Below are 22,931 nucleotides of genomic sequence, written 5' to 3' on the forward strand. Positions count from 1 at the left end.
CAGAAGGCATTCTGTTATTTGAGTTTATGAATAGCCAGACAGTTATGATTTGTATTTATTAATTTCTCTTGTTTAAATTTTAAGTTATATTATTTACCCCTGAAGATGTAAATCCTACGATTTATGAAACTTGTCGGGAACTATTATTTCAGTATGTTGTATAATTGAATAATAAAAAATGTGGTGTAATCACCAAAATATGTCTTTTGAACCAATTAGCCACAGAAATCTACGCTGGCAAGGTTTTCTTTTTTTTTTTTTTTAATTCCATTTTTATGGCTTTTAAAAACAAAGTTCTTTATTACCAACTAATATTGTATGAAGAGGAATAATGCTAACTTCAGCAACTTTCTATTCATAGATAAATATTAAAAATGTTTCTGCTTTTATTTTTTTCCACAAGAATTATTATTGGATCAGAGAAACTTATCATAGTTCAGGATATGTATATACCTTACTGAAGAAAATCATATTATTACACTTACGGATAAATTTTTGGAAATGGCGGACATTCAGAAGGGGGCTTAGCAACATCCAATTTATCACTTCCTTTATTTCTGAATATTTCCAGAACTATATCCAATACCTAGGAGGTAAGTAAAAAATGTATGTAAAGCATTAAAATAATAAAAGTCTTAACATTTCAGCGAAATAGAAATTCTTATTACTGCATATATAAAAGTTTTATTTGAGTGATAAAATGATGAAGACAGATGCAACATAATGTTTCCAGGACAAGTTCCTGCCTATCTCTACCAAGTAACATATTATTATTATATGAATCAGGCTTCCATGGAGTCAGAGGAATCATCTTGAAAGGCCCATCCTAGAAAACACAGTCTATCATACCACTCCTGGAGCTCACTGACCATTTGTGCTCTCACCACTCTATCAGGTAATGCATTCCATGGTTCAACCACACTCCATGCAAAGAAACCACACCCTCACCCCTCTTGCTCACAGCTTCCTTTCATAACTTCTAGGGATGGCCCATTGTCCTCATTCCTTCCTCCCCTGTTCCATCAAACAAAAGAACTCCCCCAGTGTCAGCCCTGTAACCACCTCTCAACAATTTAAAAGTCTCACCTCTCCTTCTTTTATCTACCAAACTCTGCAGTCCACATTCCCTCAGCCTATCTTCACTGTAAACATTATACAGTCCTGATGCCATCTTTGTTATTCGCCTCTGCACTCATTCCACAGTTAATTTATCCCCTTCAAATCCTAGGGACCAAATTTGAGATCAATAGTCTCTAAGTGTGGTCTGATCAAGACTTTATACAACAGAACGACAACTCTTTTACCTCTACAGGTCAGCATCCTTCTCAGTATTGTAGCAATCCTCTGGGTTACCTTCACTCCATCAATCATCATTCCCAAATCCTTTCCCTCTCCTACAGTTCCTCCAACAGAGTATGCAGCCTCCCATCGATATATCTCAAACTTCATGATGTTAGATTTAGCTGCATTAAACTGACCCCCCATTCATTTGCCCACCTGTCCAGTTTATCCAAATTCTCTTGCAGTGCTCCCACATCTGCACTATTACTAATAACCCTTCCTAGCTTCACATCAACTGCAAATACCTGAATCCCCCACCCCCTGCAATCCACTGACATAAAGGTTAAACAATACAGGCCCTAGTACTAAGCCTTGTGGGACCCCACTTGTAACCTTCTGTCTCCTTGATATGACTCCCCTATATAGAACTCTCGGATACCTATCAGACAGCAAATCCTGAATCCAATTCACTAATTTTACATTTAAACCCATGTGCTGCAACTTAAATATCAGTTTTATCATGTGATACCCTGTCAAATGGCTTTGTAAAATCCGAAAAAATGGCAAAAAAAAATATGCCTTTCCCCTCATCAACAACTCTAGTTACTTTATTATAAAAGGCAATCATATTACTAAAGCAAGACCAGCACTTAACAAATCCATGTTGACTCTCACAGACAACATTACCCTCATCAGCCCAATGTTATATATTATTACATGACACTGCTAGGAGTCTAAGGACTCACCATAGGAGGGCACTCTACTCTATTTCACTACATACATCTCACTGTCTCCAGTACTAGTTAATTCTCCTACTACGACACTACTGCCATCTACATCCCATCATCATCATCATCAACAATGGTATTTTTTTGTCTGTAAATTAAATTGTGTGTGTTCTGAACGCCGATGATCCCTCACTAATTTCTCCAAGATCTTACCAACTACTGATGAAACACAAACTGGTCTATAGTTTGACACTTCAGTCTGCTACCACCTATATGCAATGACACTACCCTCCTTCCACTCTTTGGGTACCTTTCCCTTGGCCAGACTTTCAATGAAAAGCCAGGTCAAGGGAGCTATCAGTTCTTTAGCATATTCTCTCAAAACCTGTGGTGGAATTCTATCCCAGGTCCACTGCTTTATTGACATCCAGCATACTAAGTATTTGAAACACACACACACACTCTCCTCTTGCACTTCTAAACCTTGAAACTGCCCTATTAAACCCTATTTCTCCATGATGAAATACCCCAATAAAGTGTTCATTGACCAACTACACTATGTCCTTTGCATCAGTCACTCTATTCCCATTGTTATCCAACAATGGCATTCTTCCACGATTATTTCTTCTTCTACTGGCCACATAGTTAAAAAATTCCTTAGGATTTTCTTTGAATCTGAAGGCCAATCTCTTCTCATATTCCAGTTTTGCTTTCCTTACCATACTAGCAATTCTCCTGGCCCGAGTCTTATATTCTTCATGTATCTGCTCTATACCCCTTTCCTTGTATCTCTTCCATAACCTATTTTTTACCTGCAGTTCCTGTTAGTTATTGTTTATCATCCGTTTTACACCAAATCGTGTTCTCTTCTTTGCTCGCAGTACACAGCTTGCTATTGCTGCTAATAAATATTCCTTCACAAGTTCCCAAGCACTAATGATATCTTGCCCTTTCATTTCCTTCCTTCCTTCCTCCATGGAACTGCCCTAAGTTGATATCTAAGACTATTATAATCACTTGCCTTATAATTCCACACACATTCCTTTCTCTTTGCTACTCCTGCATGTCTATTCATCTTCCAAGTCAAAACCACATGGTCACTCTCTCCAACAGAGGGCAGAGATGCCATCTCAATTATAATCAGCTCTTCTGATGCTATGACCAAATCCAAAACTGTTGATCCTCATGTTCCTTCTACTACATGTTGCCCAAGATTTTTGTCCCTCAAGAGCTCTAGAAATTCCATTCCCTTATTACTACATGAAGTTTCCTCTTCCCAATTTATACTGCTGTAGTCAAAATCTCCCATAATAACCACTTGCCAAGCTCAACTGCCTAAACATCTCCTGCTCCTCACTCTCTATGCCCACTGGCGTGTAGCAACATCCCACTAAATATCCTGTTCAGCCCACCTCTATATCACACCATATGCTTTCAAAACTATTAGTGCCATTGCCCTCCAAATCCCCCACTCTGAGAGGACATAAGTCATCACTTACCATAAGCAATACACCACCACCGCATTTTCCTCTCCCATCCTGTCAAAAATGCTGTACCCTGATACTTCTATTCCTGTTAGTATATATCATCTTCCGTCAACCACATCTCAGAAACCCCAATAATGTCTGGAGAGGCTGATGTTATCAGCACCACCAATTCATCTTCTTTATTCCAGATACTCCTGGCATTACTATAAAGTATTAAAATGTCACTGTTTCTATACCTATCATATCCCCCTCCAGACTGCACTGGATCCAGCATTATCCAATGTATTCTCCTTCCCCAAGCACCTATTCCCACAAGAGGTCACCCCTGCTACCATCTACCCTGATATTTCTAGTTTCCCTGCATTGACACACTGACTCATTCAGAGAACAGCATTCTCTCCAGATGCCTACTTCCTTCCTCATTCAAATACAAACCATCTCTTGCATACAGTTCCTTTCTGTCCCCAAATGCCCTCTAAGCATCCATGTATTCCAAGCCTCTCTTTCAACACATTCTGATTATTATACTATTCATTATTAATGCTCTTCTCCACAGCTCTGCATTATCATACCTAGACAGCAAACACTATCTTCCCTCTCTCAGTCTTCTTCCATACAACCTTAAGCATGACCCTCAGATCTCTTGCCACCCAATTCACACCAGCTCTCAAGTCATTCATGCCCACCAACACAATCATCTCAACCACCCTTTCATCTCATTTAATTGCCATAGCCAAACTTCCTATTGTTCCTCAAGCCAAACACTCTTCAGGCATTCTATCTTGCACACCACAGATCATAGAGTCTCTATATATCACGTCTCTCACCACTCTGTTCCTTACTCACCTGCATCTCTCTCTCTCTCTTCCCTCTAACACTTTCTTTCTTTGTTCCCCCTACTTACCTGTTGTCCTGGCATCTTTCCATCCCTTGTTGCAGCACTTCCTTGCATTTTTTCTCATTCCCTCTCCTCTACTGGTTCTGTTCTCTCCTCCTCTATCATTCCCATAACTCTCTCTCTCTCACCCCTACTCCGATTTGCTTTGCATTCCCCATTTCCAAGTATACCATCCCATCTTAGTGGTATACTTGGATACCAGTGAAGTATACTTTCAACAAGTGAGTGCATTATAATAATGACTTAAAGAAATAGAAATATAGCGGATTCCTGTGAAATTTCAGTTCTTTTGTATTGAAGAGGCAGGGAGGATCATCTGTGTTAAGAATCAGAATCTTATATAGCACAAATAAAAAAATATTTTTTTCTAAAATTTGCTGTTTCTAAATTTTTCCTTGCCAGCAATTACAGAACAAAATTTCAACTTGACATAAACATTTTAAGATGTTCAGATGCACCCCCAAATACAGAGATTTAAATGTGTATGATATTATGATCTTCTATTTATACTAAGCAATATAGGCTATTACAGCTAAGTAAATTGGCATTCTTAAAGTAGGAATGGTTGACAAGGTAGGGTAGATAATATTATTTATTGTTGCACTCTTATCAACTACATGGATTTATGGACTCTGCCTTTGTTTGCAAGAGGAAAAAACCAAAAGTTATTTGTTTATTCCTATAAACAAGAAGCTGGATGAAAATGCTCTTTCTGCTTAGAACCATCTAACTTTAGATATTCCAGAAAAAAAAAAAGTTATGGCATGTGACAGCTGGAAAATCAACTCCAAACAACAAGGATGTATCTATGTTATTTATGTATTATTCATGATTCACATCTTAATTCTTAGGTTAAATGCATATAATCAGAAATATCCTAACTTCATATAAAAGGGAAGCAGAACATTTCTTCTTCTTCCTCCCATACTCCATAATTGGCCAGACATCAGTCCTCAAAGAAATCCTCCAGTCAGTTTTGATTGATAATTATTGTCAGTTCTTATAAGCTCTTAGATTATAATCAAATGTAAATGAAGCAACTGTCTGATTTTTAAAAAAAATTTTATTCAGTTTATTCAGGATCTTCCTCTTTTTCAAGTTGCCAGAATATTAGGTTCTTCCAAAATCTGCCTGAGAGACCTAGATCTGCTAAAATGGATAAGACAGATGATTTGTTTCTTTTCAATCTTTCTTATGATGATATATATATATATATCAGACTGAGATGAAAGAATTGATTCTCTGGCACACTTCTGAATTTGTGACATAATCAGTGTATGTATGGTATTTTTAGCAGACACTATATAGCATTTCATTTAAAAAATATTAATGATCTCTTTTCATCATAATCTTCTGTACAATATATAAGATTGCTAATAATGGCACTCATTAATTATCATTATCATTATGGGTATCTCCATGGAGTCAGTAGACTCATAGCGGGAGACCCAAACTAGCAAAACAATATCTGTCATATCTCTTCTTGAATTCATTTACAGACGAAGAGCTCACAACTAAGTTAGGCAATGAATGCCACTCGTTCACCACCCTCCAGGCAAAAAACTTTGTTCTGACACCTTTGTTAACCACACTCTTCTTTAATTTCCAGAGATGACCTCTTGTTCTTCCGTCACTATCACACAGCTGAAACATTTCCCCTGCATCAATCCTATAAAAACCTTTCAGTAATTTAAATGTTTCTATCATATCCCCTCTTCTTCGCCTATCAACCAATCTCTGCAATCCACAAGCTCTCAATCTATTAATGTAGGGGGCATTTTTTATATCACTCACCAACTTGGTCACTCTTCTCTGAACCCTCTCCACAGCCTCCTCATCTCCAAGGAATCCAGGTGACCAGACCTGAGCACAGTAATCCAAATGTGGAAGTATCAATGCCTTAATAAAGGGGAATAATAACCTCTTTATCTCTGGATGTCAGTGTGTTCCTCAACAACCAAGTAATCCTATGTGCAATCTTGGACACCTTAGCAATGTATCCTCTGAACTTCATCTCCCTATCTACCAACACCCCTAAGTCCCTAGCCTCATCAATCTCTTGGAGTACCTTTCCATCAATGTAGTACACAGCTGGTAATCTTTTAATCCCAAAATGCATGACTTTACACTTTTCCACATTGAACTGACATCCATTATCTTTTGCCCATTTTACCAGCTTATTTAAATCATCCTGCAAACTTTCAACATCAGCTTGAATTTTTATTGCACTACACAACTTTGCATCATCAGCAAACAACTGAATATCTCCCTTTAAGCCATTTCCTATATCATTTATATACAAATTAAACAACATTGGCCCAAGCACAGAGCCCTGAGGCACACCACTGGTCACCTGCCTCATTCTGGACTCGGCTCCTCCATACACCACCTTATGGTATACAAAATGTGTGAATTCAGTGCAAACAAACAAATTAATAAAAATTTGTGTGTACTAATTCAAATCTGATTTTAGATTTTCTGTCATCATAGTTTTAAGGAGTTCTTATAAAAGGAATATAAAAATTTTATCTTATACCAAATTTTAATAATAAAACACTTCTTCTTCTGTAGCTTGTCCCACTTAAGTAGGGTCGCTGTTCTCAGTGGGTCTCCTTCACATCCTCCTGTCTTGGGCTGTAACCACATCCAAGTTCTTCATCCTCAAGTCTTCCTCCACCAGCTCCCTCCATCTCTTCTTTAGCTGCTCATGCTTTCTCCTACCCTGCACATCCATCTGCATGACCTTTCTTCCCACATACTCGTCCTCCCTCCTCATCATATGACCAAACCATCTCAACCTTGCCTCCTGTGTCTTTGCTCCTAAGCTCATAACTTTCACCATTTCCCCTTACATGATAATTTCTCAGACAATCCTTTCTGGTTACACTGCATATCCACCTAAGCATTCTCATCTCTGCTACCTCCATCCTGCTGATGTTATTTTTCCTCAGGGCCACAGTTTCCATAGCATACATCATAGCTGGTCTCACTACTGTCCTGTAGATTTTGCCTTTAATTTATTCATGTCTTCATCTTCTCTTAAAGGATTAGGCATTTGCCTGTTCTAGCTTCATTAGCCTTTCCATCTTGTCACTGGTCTTCCTCTCTCTTTTTCCCCCTTTGGTCTATATCTATCCACTTTTTTGGTAGCTACTATCTTTCCATCCTAAATATATATTCTTTCCATTTCTCTCTATATTTCTTGATATTTTCATTTATGTTAAAATATCTAGCTCTTTTCTGATGTCTTCATTTCTTAAACAAAGTAATGTAATTATTATTATTTATTTTTGCTACTTTTATACTCATAAGAATCCAATGCAATGGAAGCCCATCTTGAAAGGGCTTTTCCCATGCTAACTTGCTTTAATTGAACCTTCTCATGTGCTTATTACTTATAGTGCCCAGTTAGTTAAGTGGTTGATACACCCATTCTCCTGCCAATAGGATGCGAGTTCAAATTCTGTCATGGGCATGAACGTTTGTGAATTTCTTCAGGTGGGAGAGTATTTCATCATCTGGTGTGAGACCACTGCCCTGCTAACTGGAGGCTTAAAGTGTCTTGAAAATGTTCCTCAATTAATAAAATATATTAATTAATAAAAATACAAAAATAAATAACGTAGTCCATCCATACTACTCAGTATGATGAACTACAAGTTTATAACCTTTTGTGGGTGAAAACTATATAAAAAAAAAGTTTGTTGAGAAGAAGTGCACATGTGAATCAAGGAAATGAATCTGTTATGATTTAGCTACTTGTATATGAGGAATACAGTAATCTACTATTTATTCAACCCTTTAATTATTAGAATGGTGGGTTCAGAAAACTGAAGGGTACCTCAGAAATAGTAGAAATAGTACCTCCGTTATCATAGATAACGGAGGTACTATTTCTACAGAGAAGTCAGTTGACATGCAAGGATTGGTTAATTTGAAGTCATGGGTGTTTGCTTTGCATTATGGAATATTAAGGCAAGTAATGTGGAGTCATTAGCCTCTATACACAAGTAGTCTAGTCATGAAGATACTTCATGCACAACCTATGTTTGCTAACACATGGATAAAGGATTAAACAAGAATATAATATCTTATATAATTTCTTGGCATGTTTAATTTAATTTATAACTAGGTGAAAAAACTTTCTACAACTACCTGTTATGATATATAATAATACAAGAATTTATAGCAACTTAACATCTCAATCACTACTTCATTTAGTTTGAATGACAAACTAAATAAAGTAGAAAAAAAGTAAAAGTTTAAATCATTACCATTATTGTATATCTTCAAGGCTTATAGCAAATTTATTCAAGACAATAATGCTAGCTATGCAGATAAGTGTCATATACCCTATTTGAATTATTAACACTGGTTTTACATTCTTGAATATTAACAATGTCAAAGTTATTTTCCAATATTTTAATTTTTAATATGATTCTACTATGGATGCTATGTGTTCACTTTTCCTGAAACTTTTCTATCTGTGATCTCCACTCTTTGATGAGCTCTTTTATCCTTTTTATTTTTAAAAACCTAACTGAGATCCATAAGTAGATCAGAACAATGATTTTTATATTGTCTTATTTAAATTTATCCAGCCAGTTTCTGACCATACCAGATTCACATATTCGAAAATTTATCTCCATATTTAATTTGCCATATATTCCCTAAAAATTGCTAAATAATCAAAATGTGTAATTACAGGTTCATGAGAATCCATCCAATGTTTTCTGTTTTTTCTGGTTATAAGTTAATCATTTTATTGCTGCTTTCATGCCATAAAAATTCATCACACAGCAATAACTTAAGTTCTTGTTGTGAATGCATGAAGACTTATAGCAAATTTATTCAAGACAATAATGCTAGCTAAGTGTCATATTCCCTATTGGAATATTACGTTTAATATCAATGTTCTTAATAATGTTATCCATACAGATTACAAATAACAGTAGACATAAGGGTGAACAAACCTGCCTTATCTTTGCTAAAACCATGGTCATTAATAACTGCTAACTGCAACATACTCATTTACACATTCAAAATGTAGTGCTTTGAACAATTTTTCTCCTTTGGCATCTTACATGCTTTTTTGGAGTTAAAGTTCACACTGATATTTATTATATTCTTGTGACCTATCAATCTGTTGTAAGATGAAAATCTGGACTTTTGCTAAAGCAGTAAACATCAGGTAGCTTTGACCCAATTTGGTCTAAAGCCAATATGTTCTTTGCCAATTTTCTCTTCAACAATTTTTCTTGGCCTTTTATGAAGCATGCAATTGTAAATATTTTCTGTAGATCTCAGTAATGAAATTCTCTATATAACACTCACATCAGTTTTATTTCCCTATTCTAATCCTTGAAACTGGACATCATGACTAAGCTTTCTGGATAATGCTGTACAGTCACTGCAAAACTTTTGAAATGCTGATCTAGAGACCAAACACCAACTAGTGTGAGCTGCTTCTATCCTCCAATAAACAAGATGGATCTCACACTTGAGTAATGAAATTCATCCCATCTATTGTAGATGGTGAATTAGTGTTAGATGATGGTTTGTGCTGGTGCAGAGCATCCTACTGAGATGAGTCCTTGGACTCTATGAGGATAGAAGTATTCCTCACCACTGCCTCATTGGGATTTTACTAAGGCTAATTGGGAAGAATTTTCTATTGAGCTAGACAGAAAGTGGATACCACCTCAATTTGGAAATTATGACAGATTTGTGAATATGATTATAGTCATGCAAAAAAAGCACCTTTTTTTGCATGACTATAATCCTAACACTTCCAAAGCATTCCTGACACTAAAATCACTAAATTTTTTTTATAAACATAAATATGTTACTAACAAAATAAGATTATTATAAAGCAAAACAATGTTATTAAATCTACATGAATATCAGATTGCATAATGTGTCTCATAGTTCAAAGATCAAAACAGAAAACCATTACAATAGTACAAATATATGCATCAACAACAGCTATGAAGATGAAGAAATTGAAGAATTCTATGACGTAGTATCAATACAATATAGCACGAATCTACATCTTACACAATACTGTTGGGAGCTTTTAATGAATGAATGGGAAAAATAAACATGAAACTTGAAAGTGTATAGGAAAAAATTGAATAGGAGAATGAAATGAAAGAGAAAATATGACAAACTTCATGATGAGGAACCAGTTGAATTTTCTGACATTTTACATGAAAAACTGAAAATGGACATGGATTATTGGATGATAATCACAGCTATTTCAAAACCTGGAAAGCCTGCTGATTGACCAGAACGCTATAGGACAATCTCTCTACATTGCATTTGCTATCAGTTGATGGAAGGACTCATTAATAATATAGTTAACACTCTGATCTTCAATACCCTTCCACCTGACTGAGCTGGTTTTAGACTGTGCTGAAATTGTGAGAACCAGGCTCTTGTACTCACTACATACATCGATGTGAGATTTGAGAAGCACTTAAAAATTGGAGCTGTCTTCATAGGGCTTACTGTGGCTTATGGCACAGTCTGGAGAAAAGGGATAATTTACAAGCACATGAAAATTACAAAATGTGATAAGATGACTCACCTACTGAATAAGATGCTTTCTGATAGGATCATCCAGGTGGTGATGGGTAATGAGAGTAGCAAACCTAGAAGAGTAAACAATGGCTTTCCCCAAGAATCGGTGCTTGCCCCATTGCTATTTCATTTGTATATAGCAGAACCTCCTTCACACATGCTCTTGGCAATTTGTTGTGTCAATCAACTTGCAATTGCAATGCAACACCCTAGAGTGGAGGGTTTTGAGAATACCTTGAACAGAAACATGGACAGGCTGAGCCAATATTTAAAGAAATGGAGACTTGCACTGTTGCTTTCATCTAAATAACAAGATGGCTAAATTTACTTTAAATGGAACATCTTTACCTTACAATTCTAATCCCAAGATCTTGGTGTTATTTTGGATAGAACTTTATTTTTATCATATAATAAACATCTTATGAAAATAGCTGCTAAACTGAGAACAAGGAAGAATATTTGTTTCCACATTTCTCTTTGAAGCCTTCCTGATGCTAACATTCTCCAGTCATCTCAAATAGGCTGTCCTTCTATCTTCTCTCTGGTCGTCCTAAGTCCTAAGTCTTCCTTCCCACCAAGTTGATACTGGGTGGTTTTATTGTATTTGTCCATTTTAATCTGTGCAATATGTCTTGTTCATCTCCATTTCAATTTTAAAATTTCTTCGATTATAACCAACAGTTTTGTTTCTTATATCTTCATTCTTTATTCTGATGTTTAGCATGGCTCTCTCTCTCTCTCTCTCTCTCTCTCTCCATTCTTTGCCCAGTTTTCTCTCATTTTGTCTTGGTCAGAATGAGGAAAATTCTGACCAAATATGACCTTGATTTGGTTAATGGCCATGTCTCTGATCCATAGGTCATAACTGGAATGATACAATGGCTGAAAAGTTTGGGTTTGGTTTTGTCTTCTGGTTCTATTTTACTGCACAGGATCTTTTCAGTTTGCCAAAAGCCACATGGCCTAGCTGAATTCTTCTTTTTATTTCATCGTAAATGCTTCTTTTTCCTAATGTTAAAGCTCTTCCAAGGTGTACATATTCTTGTACTTGCTCTGTTTTGCTATTGCCTATTATCGTTTGGTCTGCTATTTGGTTTTCTTTGATATTTGTCATTTTTTTTTTTTTTTCAAAATTTATGTATAATCCAATTTTATTTGATACTGTATTTAATTCGATCATCATTTCTTCTAGTTCTCTTTTGTTGTTTGCTATTACTACAATATCATCAGCATAACATAAATGATTTAATTTTTTTACCATTGATATTGATCCCTTTTGTCTCTCTGGTCTAGTTCACCCTGGGCATAATCTAATACTGCATTGAATAATTTAGGTGAGATAGTCTTTCCATCTCATACTGCTTTATTTATTTGGAATGGACTGCTTTGTTTGTATATAAAGATACTCAGATGCTTTTTCATATATTTTATTTATTAGCTGTATATAATTGTGGCTTATTCCATATTTCTTCATTGCTGTTAGGACTGCTTGTTCTTCAAGAGAATCAAATGCTTTTTTTATAGTGTACAGAACATAAGTACACTGGTAAGTTCTTTCTCTGCATTTTTCTCTTATTTGATTCGATGTCAGCAGATGGTTGATTGTGCTAAACCCTTTCTGAACCCAGCTTGTTCATTAGGCTGAGCTTTATTTAATGATTTGGTGATTCTGTTCGTTATTATTTTTATAAACAGCAAGCTTATATGTTCTGTAATTTTCTAACTTTTTTCTTATTATCCTTTGTGAACAAGAGTGTCACTATAGAATGGTTCTACCTGTTTGGTATATCTTTATCTTTTAGGCATTTATTAAATAGATTCCTTGTTCTATGTCAAAATTTTGTATTTTGTAATGCTTTATTCTACCTGTTCTTCTGGCTTCCATGTAATAGCATTTTCAATAGTGTTGCTTATGGTGTTATACAATTCTGAAAAATGCTATCTAGCCCTTTTTTACTAGAATTTTTTTGATATCTCATCCATTTTCATCTTCTAGTATTACTGTTTCTTTTTTCCTATAGTTAGATTGTTTTGTAGTACTTTCATATTTCTGTTGTTATTTATTGTTTCTTGAATCATTTTATCTTCTCTCTTCTTTTTATCTTCTTTAATATTTTTTCTCATTGTTTTATTTATTTCTATAAGATCTACTATATTTCTTTTTCCTTCTTTCCCCCTCCAATTAGTTGTCTTATTTTTTCCAACAAATTTTTGTTTTTTCTGAGAGATTTTTTATTTTTGACCTTTTTATCTTTTGCAATGTTATGTGTTCTTTCATAATGAATAGATTAAAATTTTCCTACATATTATCCATTTGTGGATTTCCATTTTCATTTCTGCTATTTCTTTGATTATATATATATATATATATATATATTTTTTTTTTTTTTGCAATTTCTTCTTGATATAATTTTTTGTTGGCTACTAATGTATCATTATTTATCTTTATATTCAGCAATAGGGGCTAATGGGATATCAGCATGGGTGCTAAAAGAGTGTTCAGCTGAACTTGTGATTCCTTTGACCAGGCGATATAATTTGAGTCTCAGAACAGGCGAGATTTTGCAGGAGTGGAAAGAATGTATGGTAATCCCATTGAACAAGGTTATGCAAAGACTGATGTATCCAATGATCCACAAAGAAGCATTTTAGGAGTGAAGGAGTGGCATATTATATACCACACAGCTAGAAAAATGCTATAGTGACATTCTTGTTCAAAAAGAATAATAAGAAAAAAAATAGAAAATAGTAAGATTTTAGAAAAATTGTTAAGGGCTCACATTCGAAAATGGGTTGACAGTCAATCTCTGCCATGAACAGCATGGGTTTTACGAAGGGAAGGTTATGTTTTAGCAACTTGCTCACATTCTATAATAATGTTATCACTGAGCTACACCATGACACTTTGGGATTTTGCTAAGGCTTTTGACAAAATACAGCATGGAAGACTATTGCATAAATTGGAGAATATGGGTTTGGATTATAAAATATTAGTGTGGATAAGAGGATGGCTAACTGACAGACATCAAAAAGTGCAGAAGAGGTGGCCTCCTTGGGGGGGAGGGAGATTCCTGGACACTTTCGGGTAACTGATGGGCCTGCTATGCTATTCCTCCCCTCAGAGTTAGCAGCCCTGGTAGGGTTAAGTTCCTCACTTTCAATAACTCATCAGATGAAAGCTCCGACTCTTATATGCCGGAGCCAGGAAACTCGTACAGTGTGATTCTAGATGTCTGTTTCTTGTTGAGGTGATCCTGCCACCCGTCCCAGCAGCATCTTCAGGAAGAAAGTTAAAAGAAAGCTCTGCAAGGACTGTCATCAACCCATTTCTTCAAGTTCTAATCGTGCTTGTTCTGGCGGTCAAGGAATTTCAAATCTCAGACACTTCGTGTATCAGGTCTATGATCATGCATTCTCCACCGCAGTCGGCCTTGGCATGCATCACACCTCAAAACATCCAGCTGAAGCCAATACTGCCAAAGCACATTGGACTGCCAAAGAAGAAAAGAACCTTGCCGCTCATGAAATCGAGTTGACAGCTCGAGGGTTAAAGAACATCAATGAGGCTTTATTTAAGGTGTTCCCATTAAGATCTTTGGATGCCATCAAGTGTCATAGACGGAAAGCCAGTTACAAAGCCTTAGTTCAAGAATTGGTAGCCCATCTGCAACAGGTAAGGACAGGTAATATCTCCGTATCTCCTGTCCCTGCCTCTCCATCTTCCAGCCACTATCCTGCTGTTGAAGAAGAGGCTTTGATTCTCAGACTGACTATAGATGATCCTCCTCTTCTGGAATATAACCATCAAATTGTTAAATCTCTCATCTAGATTCACCTTCTGGGAATGGATATCACAGATATCCATTCAATTAAATACCTCTATGCTGAACACTTGATGTCCCATCAACATAAGCCTATGTCTCATTCTATAATGACTTTGTCAAATAGGAAGCAGAGGAAGAGAACCTATGCGGCTAAGTATGCTCTCTATAAAAAGAATAGAGGCAATTTAACAAAAGCATCAGCAAAGACTGATGATTTTGTTAAATTCTGGAGTACATTCTTTTCTGCTCCATCTCCACACTTCCCTGATGATGACCAACCTACGATATTGAGGTCCATTCCTGCCCTTCAAATATACCGGCCTGTCTCCATCCAGGAGATCAAAGCAGTTCTTCCATCCAATTTCTCCACCTCCGGACCTAATGGCTTTCCTGCGGCTAGGCTTTGGAAGGTGTCGTTGAAGATTCTTCAAGACTTATTGGACATTCTCCTTTCCAGTAAAGCAATACCACCATACCTACGCGCTTCAAGAACTATCTTCATTCCGAAGAAAGAAACATCAAGCTGTGCATCAGACTTTAGACCTATTACCATTTCTCCTGTGACACTTAGACTCTATCATAAAATCTTAGTTAAACGACTTCAGCAACATGTATAGCATGATTATAGACAGAGAGCTTTTGTCCTTTCAGAGGGCTGTGCTGAGAATATATATATCTCCTTTCTTCTCTTCTCTCTCTGATTCCTAACGCAGTCTTAGCCTCTATATGGCATCTCTGGACCTCCAAAAGGCCTTTGATAGTATCTCCTTTCCAGCTCTCCTTTGAGCGCTGTCTATTACTGGATGTCCAGAACCCTTTCTTTCCTATGTTATGAAGCTATACTTGGGTAGCTCCATCACTATCACTACAGAGTCCCGTGCAACTTCTATTCCCGCAGTGCAGGGTGTTCACCAGGGTGATCCTCCCTTTTCTTTGACTGCATCATAGATGAGGTTCTTCACTCTCTTCCTAGCCATATAGGCTACTCTCTAGGAGCTTCTTCCTTTAATGCAATGGCCTTTGAGGACAATCTTATTCTCGCAGACTCTACTAAGGTTGGCTTGCAGGAACTCCTTGACCAGGCAGTTGACTTTTTCTCTATTCGAAGCCTTTCTACTAATGGAGAGAAGTCTTGCTCTTTAGCTCTTGTCCCCCTCTGGTCGTGACAAGAAGCTTAAGGTTGAGACTATAAAGTTTTCCCTGCATGGGAGGCCTTTGCATGCTTTGACCATCCTGGAAGAGTGGAGATACCTCGGTATCATGTTCACCCCAAAGGGAAGGTCTTCTGTCCCCTCTATCCTAGAAGTTGGGATTACTTCTTTGAGGAAAGCTCTCTCAAGGCTCCAGCAAAGACTGTTTCTCCTTTCCCACTGTAAAATCTTGTATAAAAGGAATTTTGTACAAAATCCTTATATACCGATTTTAATTGAGAAAGAAAGTCAATACCAAATACTTGTAGTTTAATTAACAAATTTTCATTAGTGTTTTATGTAATCTGGTAAAATATTAGAATGAATTGCAAAATTATTTGACCCTCAATACTGTACAAACAAAGAGATAGCCCAGACAAGATTAGAAATGCAGACCTGAGGCTATTGTCAGGCGCAAAGGTCAGCGAGTTACGGGATTTTCTGGAAGAAGAGATCAGTGATTCGTGGGGGGGGGACCCCTGGTAGAACATCCAGGGAACTCAATCTGAATAAGTTCCAAGGCCATGAAGGTAGAATAAAAAGGAGACGGGTGCTCAGCTCCTGGCTCTCTGTTCCTGAATTGTTCCAGTGTCACTTTGAAGAGGTCACTGGGTCCAGCCTTTCCAAGGATGGGGGAAGGATATCCCACTACCAGTATTTCAACAATGATAGGAGATTTTACCGGTGTCGGCCTGTTCAAGAAGTCCAATCACGAAGTTCCTTAAGTGATCTCTGAGAATGCTGTATCATCGTTGCCATGGAATAGTGTCTGTTTGCAGTTATAACGGGAAAGAAGAAGGTTATGTTCATGATCTCTAGAATCTTGAATGGTGAACTTATTGAGAAAAGTTTCAAGTAAGATTAATGAAGAACTGTTATGGATTGTGAACCTTAGAGCAGAGATTGTTGATTATATAGTTGCTAGCATATTGTAAAGTTGTGAAGTCGGAAAACCACACTTCTAAATTATTGTGAAATAGTTATTGGCAGAGTGATGAGCATTTGTTTTTGTTAATGTTAAAAGGTTATTGTTAAGAGTTATGTTTGAAGGAGAGATTGAATGTTAAGCTTAGTTAAAACTGAAAGCTTAGTTAAGCATAATTCTGTTAATGATCTAAGTTAAATTGAGTTGAAGTATGTGTGAAATTAATCACGTGCCTGACGTATATGTGAGTGTAAATATTTGTCTTTATCTTTATTCCAGAAATGTTAATTTAATTAATTTGAGAACCAGATGTACATCGCATTGTTACTTAGCAGAATTGATAAGAGCCAGATGAATTTTGATATATGTAGGATCCTATTTCTGTTATTTTCTAATTACCATGTCTTAGTATGAATAAATTGTTTTGTTTGTTAATAACTTGCCTCATTTCGACTTACCAATGCACTTCTCACAAAAATATAGAACCTGTGTGTGTCCTTAAAGTTAGCCACGACTGACTAATAGTAAGTTTCAAACGTTGTTTGATTTAGAGTTGAATTTTAGAGACAATTCCATATACTGCTGAGCATTTTCTCTTACATGTATAGGAAATACAAACAATTCCTTTCCATGATCTTTAATGGCACAGTTATTATACAAATAAATTTTTAAAGATCAGTGTAAGAAAAAGTCAGTTAGATAGAGAAAAGAATTGGTTCCAGCCAGAGGCAATTCCTGAATCTATACTTCACAGATGTGAAAGTAGCATAGTTAAGATCTTGAGAGGGGGGGGGGAATGAAATTGTAGGCTAAAGGATTAAAGGTGATAAGACTAGCTCAAACAATGGTTACAACTCGGACTTACGACTGACAAGAAATTAAGAAGTTAAGATAAGATAATGTTGGATTCTGAATGAAGAGAAATTAAAATTATTAATACTCCTTTCAGAATCCAACATAATCCACCATGGCAAAGACTACAATTGAAAATATTATTTAATGTAAATCTCTTGTTATAAACTATTATTCATATAATTACCTTTGAGTTTTTTTAATTTAATTAATTAATCTAGGATATGTATTAATAATGGAAAGGACTCTGTATAAAAATAACGTTCAGGGTAATAATCAGGAATGCTGCTGATATGCAGTACTTGCAGAATGATTTGAATAGGCTGGAATTGTGGGCATGTGAAAATGGATGTCAGTTCAATGTCAGTAAACGGTGGGAGTATGCTAGAAGAAGCTGATGAGGTTAGGGATCTTGAAGTGTTAGTGGATAGGAAGTTGAAGTTCAGGGGGTCATGTAGCAAAGATTGCAAACACAACTCAAAAGATAATTACAATGCTGAAATGAACTTCTGCATGTAAAGATAAGGATGTCATTTTGCCTCTTTACAAGGCCTTGATAAGACCTCACTTGGACTATTGTGCACAGGTCTGGTCTCCTAGTTTCCATTGTGATTTAACACAGTGATATGGTGGAGAAAGTGCAAAGGAGAGTGTTAGAAATGATATCAGGATTGTTGAATACTGATTATGAAGACAGCAGACACTAGCAAACAGGAGTGATATGATTTAGACTTATAAACTTCAGAAAGGGTGATACAGGATTTCAGTTGATGGAATTTTTCATTGTGGGGGGGGGGGGGGAAGAGAAAGGACAAGAGGGCATCCTTGCAAGCTGAGAATGAAGAATGCTGCTAAGAAGAGGGTGAGGGCTAGATTTTTCTCTTATAGAGTGGTGCATGATTGGAATGGATTGCCATTGGATGTTGTGTGTGCAAGCAGTGTGAATGAATTCAAGAACAAGTATGACAGCTAGTATGTGGCCTCCATCGATGAGTCCCTGACTCCCGGGAGGTCTATCTTAATAATAATAATATTTTGTTTTATTTTGTTTCATCTTGTAATTTTTTTCTTCTATTATTATTCCCCCCCCCCCTTTCTATCGTGCAGCCACTTCCTATACCTATTTGAGTGATAACTGAAACATCTTTAAATCTTTCTGTTTGTCCATTTCGACAATCCATGTCCATTTTTGGATCCCCCACCCCCACCCCCACCCACACATGCAACATGCATTAAGAGAATTCAACTGGTTTCTCTTCATGAAGTTCATCATATTTCCTCTTTCATTTTGTTCTCCTATTCAATTTTTTCCTATACACTTTTCAAGTTTCATGTTTATTTTTTCCCACTCATTTATTAAAATCGCCCAACAGTATCGGCTGTAGAATCATGCTGTATTGTATGGACACTATGTCACAGAATTCTTCAATTTCTTCATCTTCATAGCTGCTAATTGATGCATATATTTGTACTATTGTAATGGTTTTCTGTTCTGATGTTTGAACTATGATATATGCTATCCAATCTGATATTCATGTAGATTTAATAACATTGTTCTGCTTTATAATAACCTTGTTTTGTTAGTAACATATTTTTGTTTATAAAAAAATGTTAGTGATTTTAGTGTTAGAAATTCTTCCAATTTTCTTCTCACTTTCTATTATTTCACTAGACCTATTATATCTCATTTCATTTTGTTTATTTCATATTCTTCTACCTTTTCGTCATCTGCTAATGTTCTTAGATTGTATGCAGCTATCATGAAATTAGTTTTCTTGCACTTGCTTTTATTTTGCTTTGGAGTAGCATGTCCAGTCTGACGAGTGCGTTTCTTTAATGAACTAGGTTCTCTGGGAATTGTAAAGCCCACTGATGGCAGATAATGCAGAATCAATCTTCTATGTAACATATTCATTGTTTTAATGAGGTGGGGGAGTCGTCTTTTCTCTCATGATGATGAATCAACTTGGGAGAGGACTGGCAGTAGCCTATCAAACTAGAATTGTTGATTGTTATAATTCATGTTATCACGCTTGCTGTCAAAAAGGCTAGGTGCCTCTGTTCCTATCCAGCCTACACTGCTCTGCTTTAGAATATCAAAGGCTATATATATATGGTGCTCTTCAAAAGTTCACAATCTCTGAAGTTTAAAGTATACATGCTACTCTTAACTGAGATTGTAAAATTTTAATACTACAACACATGATATTGTTGAAATTTTTCGTTGTTTATATTTTATTTTGCAGCTTGTTTGTTTGCACTGCTTCAACTTCTGAAGATGTGCCCATAAAGAAATGTACGTCAGCGGCATGGAAGGCTTCTGTACGATAGTCTGGCTCTGCCCTGGATTTTTCACAGTGGATGCATGGTGAAAACTGCTATATATATATGCACCGAAAAATGTGAAAGATTTGTGGACTGTTTGAGTAAATGAGAAGAAAGAAAGCATTAGCATATTAGAGTGATTAGAAATGGGAGCAAACATTGGGACCATAGTAGAAGAGCTCAGGCAGGAGCTAGTGAAATGAAACATCTAGAACAGGATATTAAACATCTAAAGGAGAGATTGGCTGATGATAATGAGGAGGAAGTTAATATTATGAAGAAAGAGTCAAGATTACTAAAAAGTGCACAAAACATGCTTTCCTGGTAGAACAATGAAGCAAATAACTGATGTTTTGCAGAAAATGAAATACCAGGCATCAAAATTAGTGGTAGTCATGGGTACAAATGACTTATTTGAGGAGAAAAAAAATGTTGATAGAAACTTGAGGAAGTTGTTGCAGCAGGTAAAGAAGAATAGTGTTGTTGAAAAAGTCGTAGGCATGTTGCCCAGATATGACAACAGTGAATTGAGAGCAGAGATAATGAATAGTAAGATTGGCTGAGTTGTGTTAGGCAAAGGGGGTTGAAATTTGTAAATCTGTGGAGTGAATTCGAAGGGAAATTGAAATGGTATAAAGCTGATGGATTACATTTGAATGGGTTTGGTGCTGGACATTTAGAAAGTCTATTGTTTGATGAGAAGGCACAGAGTCAAGAAGTTAATGTAACAAATGATCAGAATCTACCTATGCAGCAGGATAGACAAACCAACAGATTGCATGGCAGGAGGGAGATGGATAGAGGTTGAAGATATGGTTGCAGCAGCACGAGATGATGGAATGCATAAAGGTAAGGATGAGACAGGTAGGAATGGAAATCAGAGTCAGGATCAATGAAACTGGAGAGGTCACAAAGAAGTGGGGTATAGCAGCTAGAATAGAGAATGTTGGTGCTGGTAGAATGGCCTCAAATAGACAGGGATTGTTGTGTTTATATACAAATTTAAGGAGTATTTGAAACAAGAGAGCTGAGTTTGTTGCATTGATTGAGATGGTATGCCCAAAGATAATTGGAATAAGTGAAACTTGGTTTTCTGAGGAGGATGTGATGTCGGGAATAGAATTAGAAGGATATATATAATTTTCTGGAAGGATAGCAATGTGAAAAGAGGAGGGGGGGGAGTGCTGTTGATGATTGCACATGAATTGTGTCCACAAAGTGTGGAAGTTTATAGTGCATGCACAGATTTCGAAACTGGTGTGAAGTTGAAACAAACAGGTTAGTATATCTGATAGGATGCTGTTATAGACCAGGGAATGCAGAGAATACTGATTGTGAAATGTTTAGGCAAATTAGTTGGGCATGTAAAAAGAAGGTGATCCTGATGGGAGACTTTAATTATAGGAATATAGAGGGGAAGCAGGAGATGATGTATGGGAATAGGGAGAGCGAGTCTGTGGTTCTGAGAGATAAGTATCTTAAGCAGCATGTGATTGAAACAACTAGAGGCTTTAATGTTTGGAATTTGGTGATAACTTCACAAGATGTAGTTGTTGATGAAGTGTTGACACTGCAGCCAGTTGGTGAGAGTAATCATGAGGTACTTGTTTGGGAAGTGATGAAACAAGAAAAGGTAACTGCCAAAAATGGATACATGTGGAAGTATAAAGCAGGTGATTATAGAAATCTCTGTAGGCAGTTAGCATCAGTACATTGGGTAGATGAGCTGAACAGAAAAGATGTTGACAATGCATGGAAATTTACAAGGCAGTATCTGGCAAAAGCAATGTATGACTGCATAACAAGGGTTAAGTGAGTAAATAGAGTAGGAGTGAAATGGATGAATAGTGAAATCAAGCAAGCTGTGCTGGAAAAGAAAAGAAAATGTTATGAATGAGGTACAAGACAGTTGGTGGCGATCGGATCCATGAAGAGTATAAAGTACAGGATAGAAAGGCAATGAGCATGGTAAGGAAAGAAAAGGTGCAGTTATGAGGAGAGATTGGTTGGTCAAGCCAAAGTCAAGGGAATTTCTCTGCTACATGGCAAGCAAGAAGAAGAAAAATTATGGCAGATTAACAGTGGTGGTTAGTCATGGCAGCAGACTGACAGCTACAAAGGATATGGTGAAATTATTGAATGAGCACTTTATCAGCATATACCAGTCTGTTATCATACTGGTATAAATGATACGGTGCAATATATAGAAGAGAGGCAAGTATTAAGAGAATTGGAAGTGAAAGAAACAGAGGTGGATCATATGTTGGTTGGTTTAGATGTGAATACGGCTGTGGGAATGGATGACATATCACCATGTATTCTTAAGGAATGTGCACCACAGTTGACTATAAGACAGAAGTTCTCCAACTATATGCCAGTCTGTTATAACTGCAGCTGTGGTCAAGGTGATAGAGGGATTGATAAGGAATAGAATACAGGATTGGGTTGATGGACATAGTCTTTATGATGGTCAGCATGGATTTGTAAAGGGTAAGTCCTGTTTTAGTAATTTACTTGCATTTTATGATAAGATGACAAGTGCATTAGATAAGGGAGAATCATATACAGTTATATTCTTAGACTTTACAAAAGCATTGGATAGATCACCACATGATAAGGATGTAGAAGCTGCAGAAGATGGGAATAGATAGTATATTGGTTAGATGGATCAGGGATTGGCTCTCTGAATGATACCAGCAGGTTGTGTATGATGGAGCAGTGTCTCAAAAAAGAAGGGTAACCAGTGGAATGTCCCAGGGTTCTGTTCTTGGGCTCCTGTTGTTTAACTTGTTTATAACAGATATATCATGTGGATTGACTGGGGATCTTCAATTGTTTG

The 22,931-nt window shown here is 36.6% G+C and overlaps 1 protein-coding gene across 1 annotated transcript in view; it reads right to left on the bottom strand.

Moving 5' to 3' along the window:
* The window catches only part of PolrMT (mitochondrial RNA polymerase), a 603,530-nt gene that overhangs the window by 281,726 nt on the left and 298,873 nt on the right, over positions 1-22,931 (bottom strand). Inside the window, exon 18 of the mRNA XM_090391417.1 lies at positions 486-586. Coding sequence (XP_090247543.1) covers positions 486-586 — 101 coding nt within the window. The remainder of the gene's footprint in view (positions 1-485; positions 587-22,931) is intronic.

Source organism: Typopeltis vanoorti, chromosome 4, assembly GCF_054136105.1.
Source record: "Typopeltis vanoorti isolate ZY-2024b chromosome 4, IOZ_Tvanoo_1.0, whole genome shotgun sequence".
NCBI classification, from domain to species: Eukaryota; Metazoa; Arthropoda; class Arachnida; order Uropygi; family Thelyphonidae; genus Typopeltis; species Typopeltis vanoorti.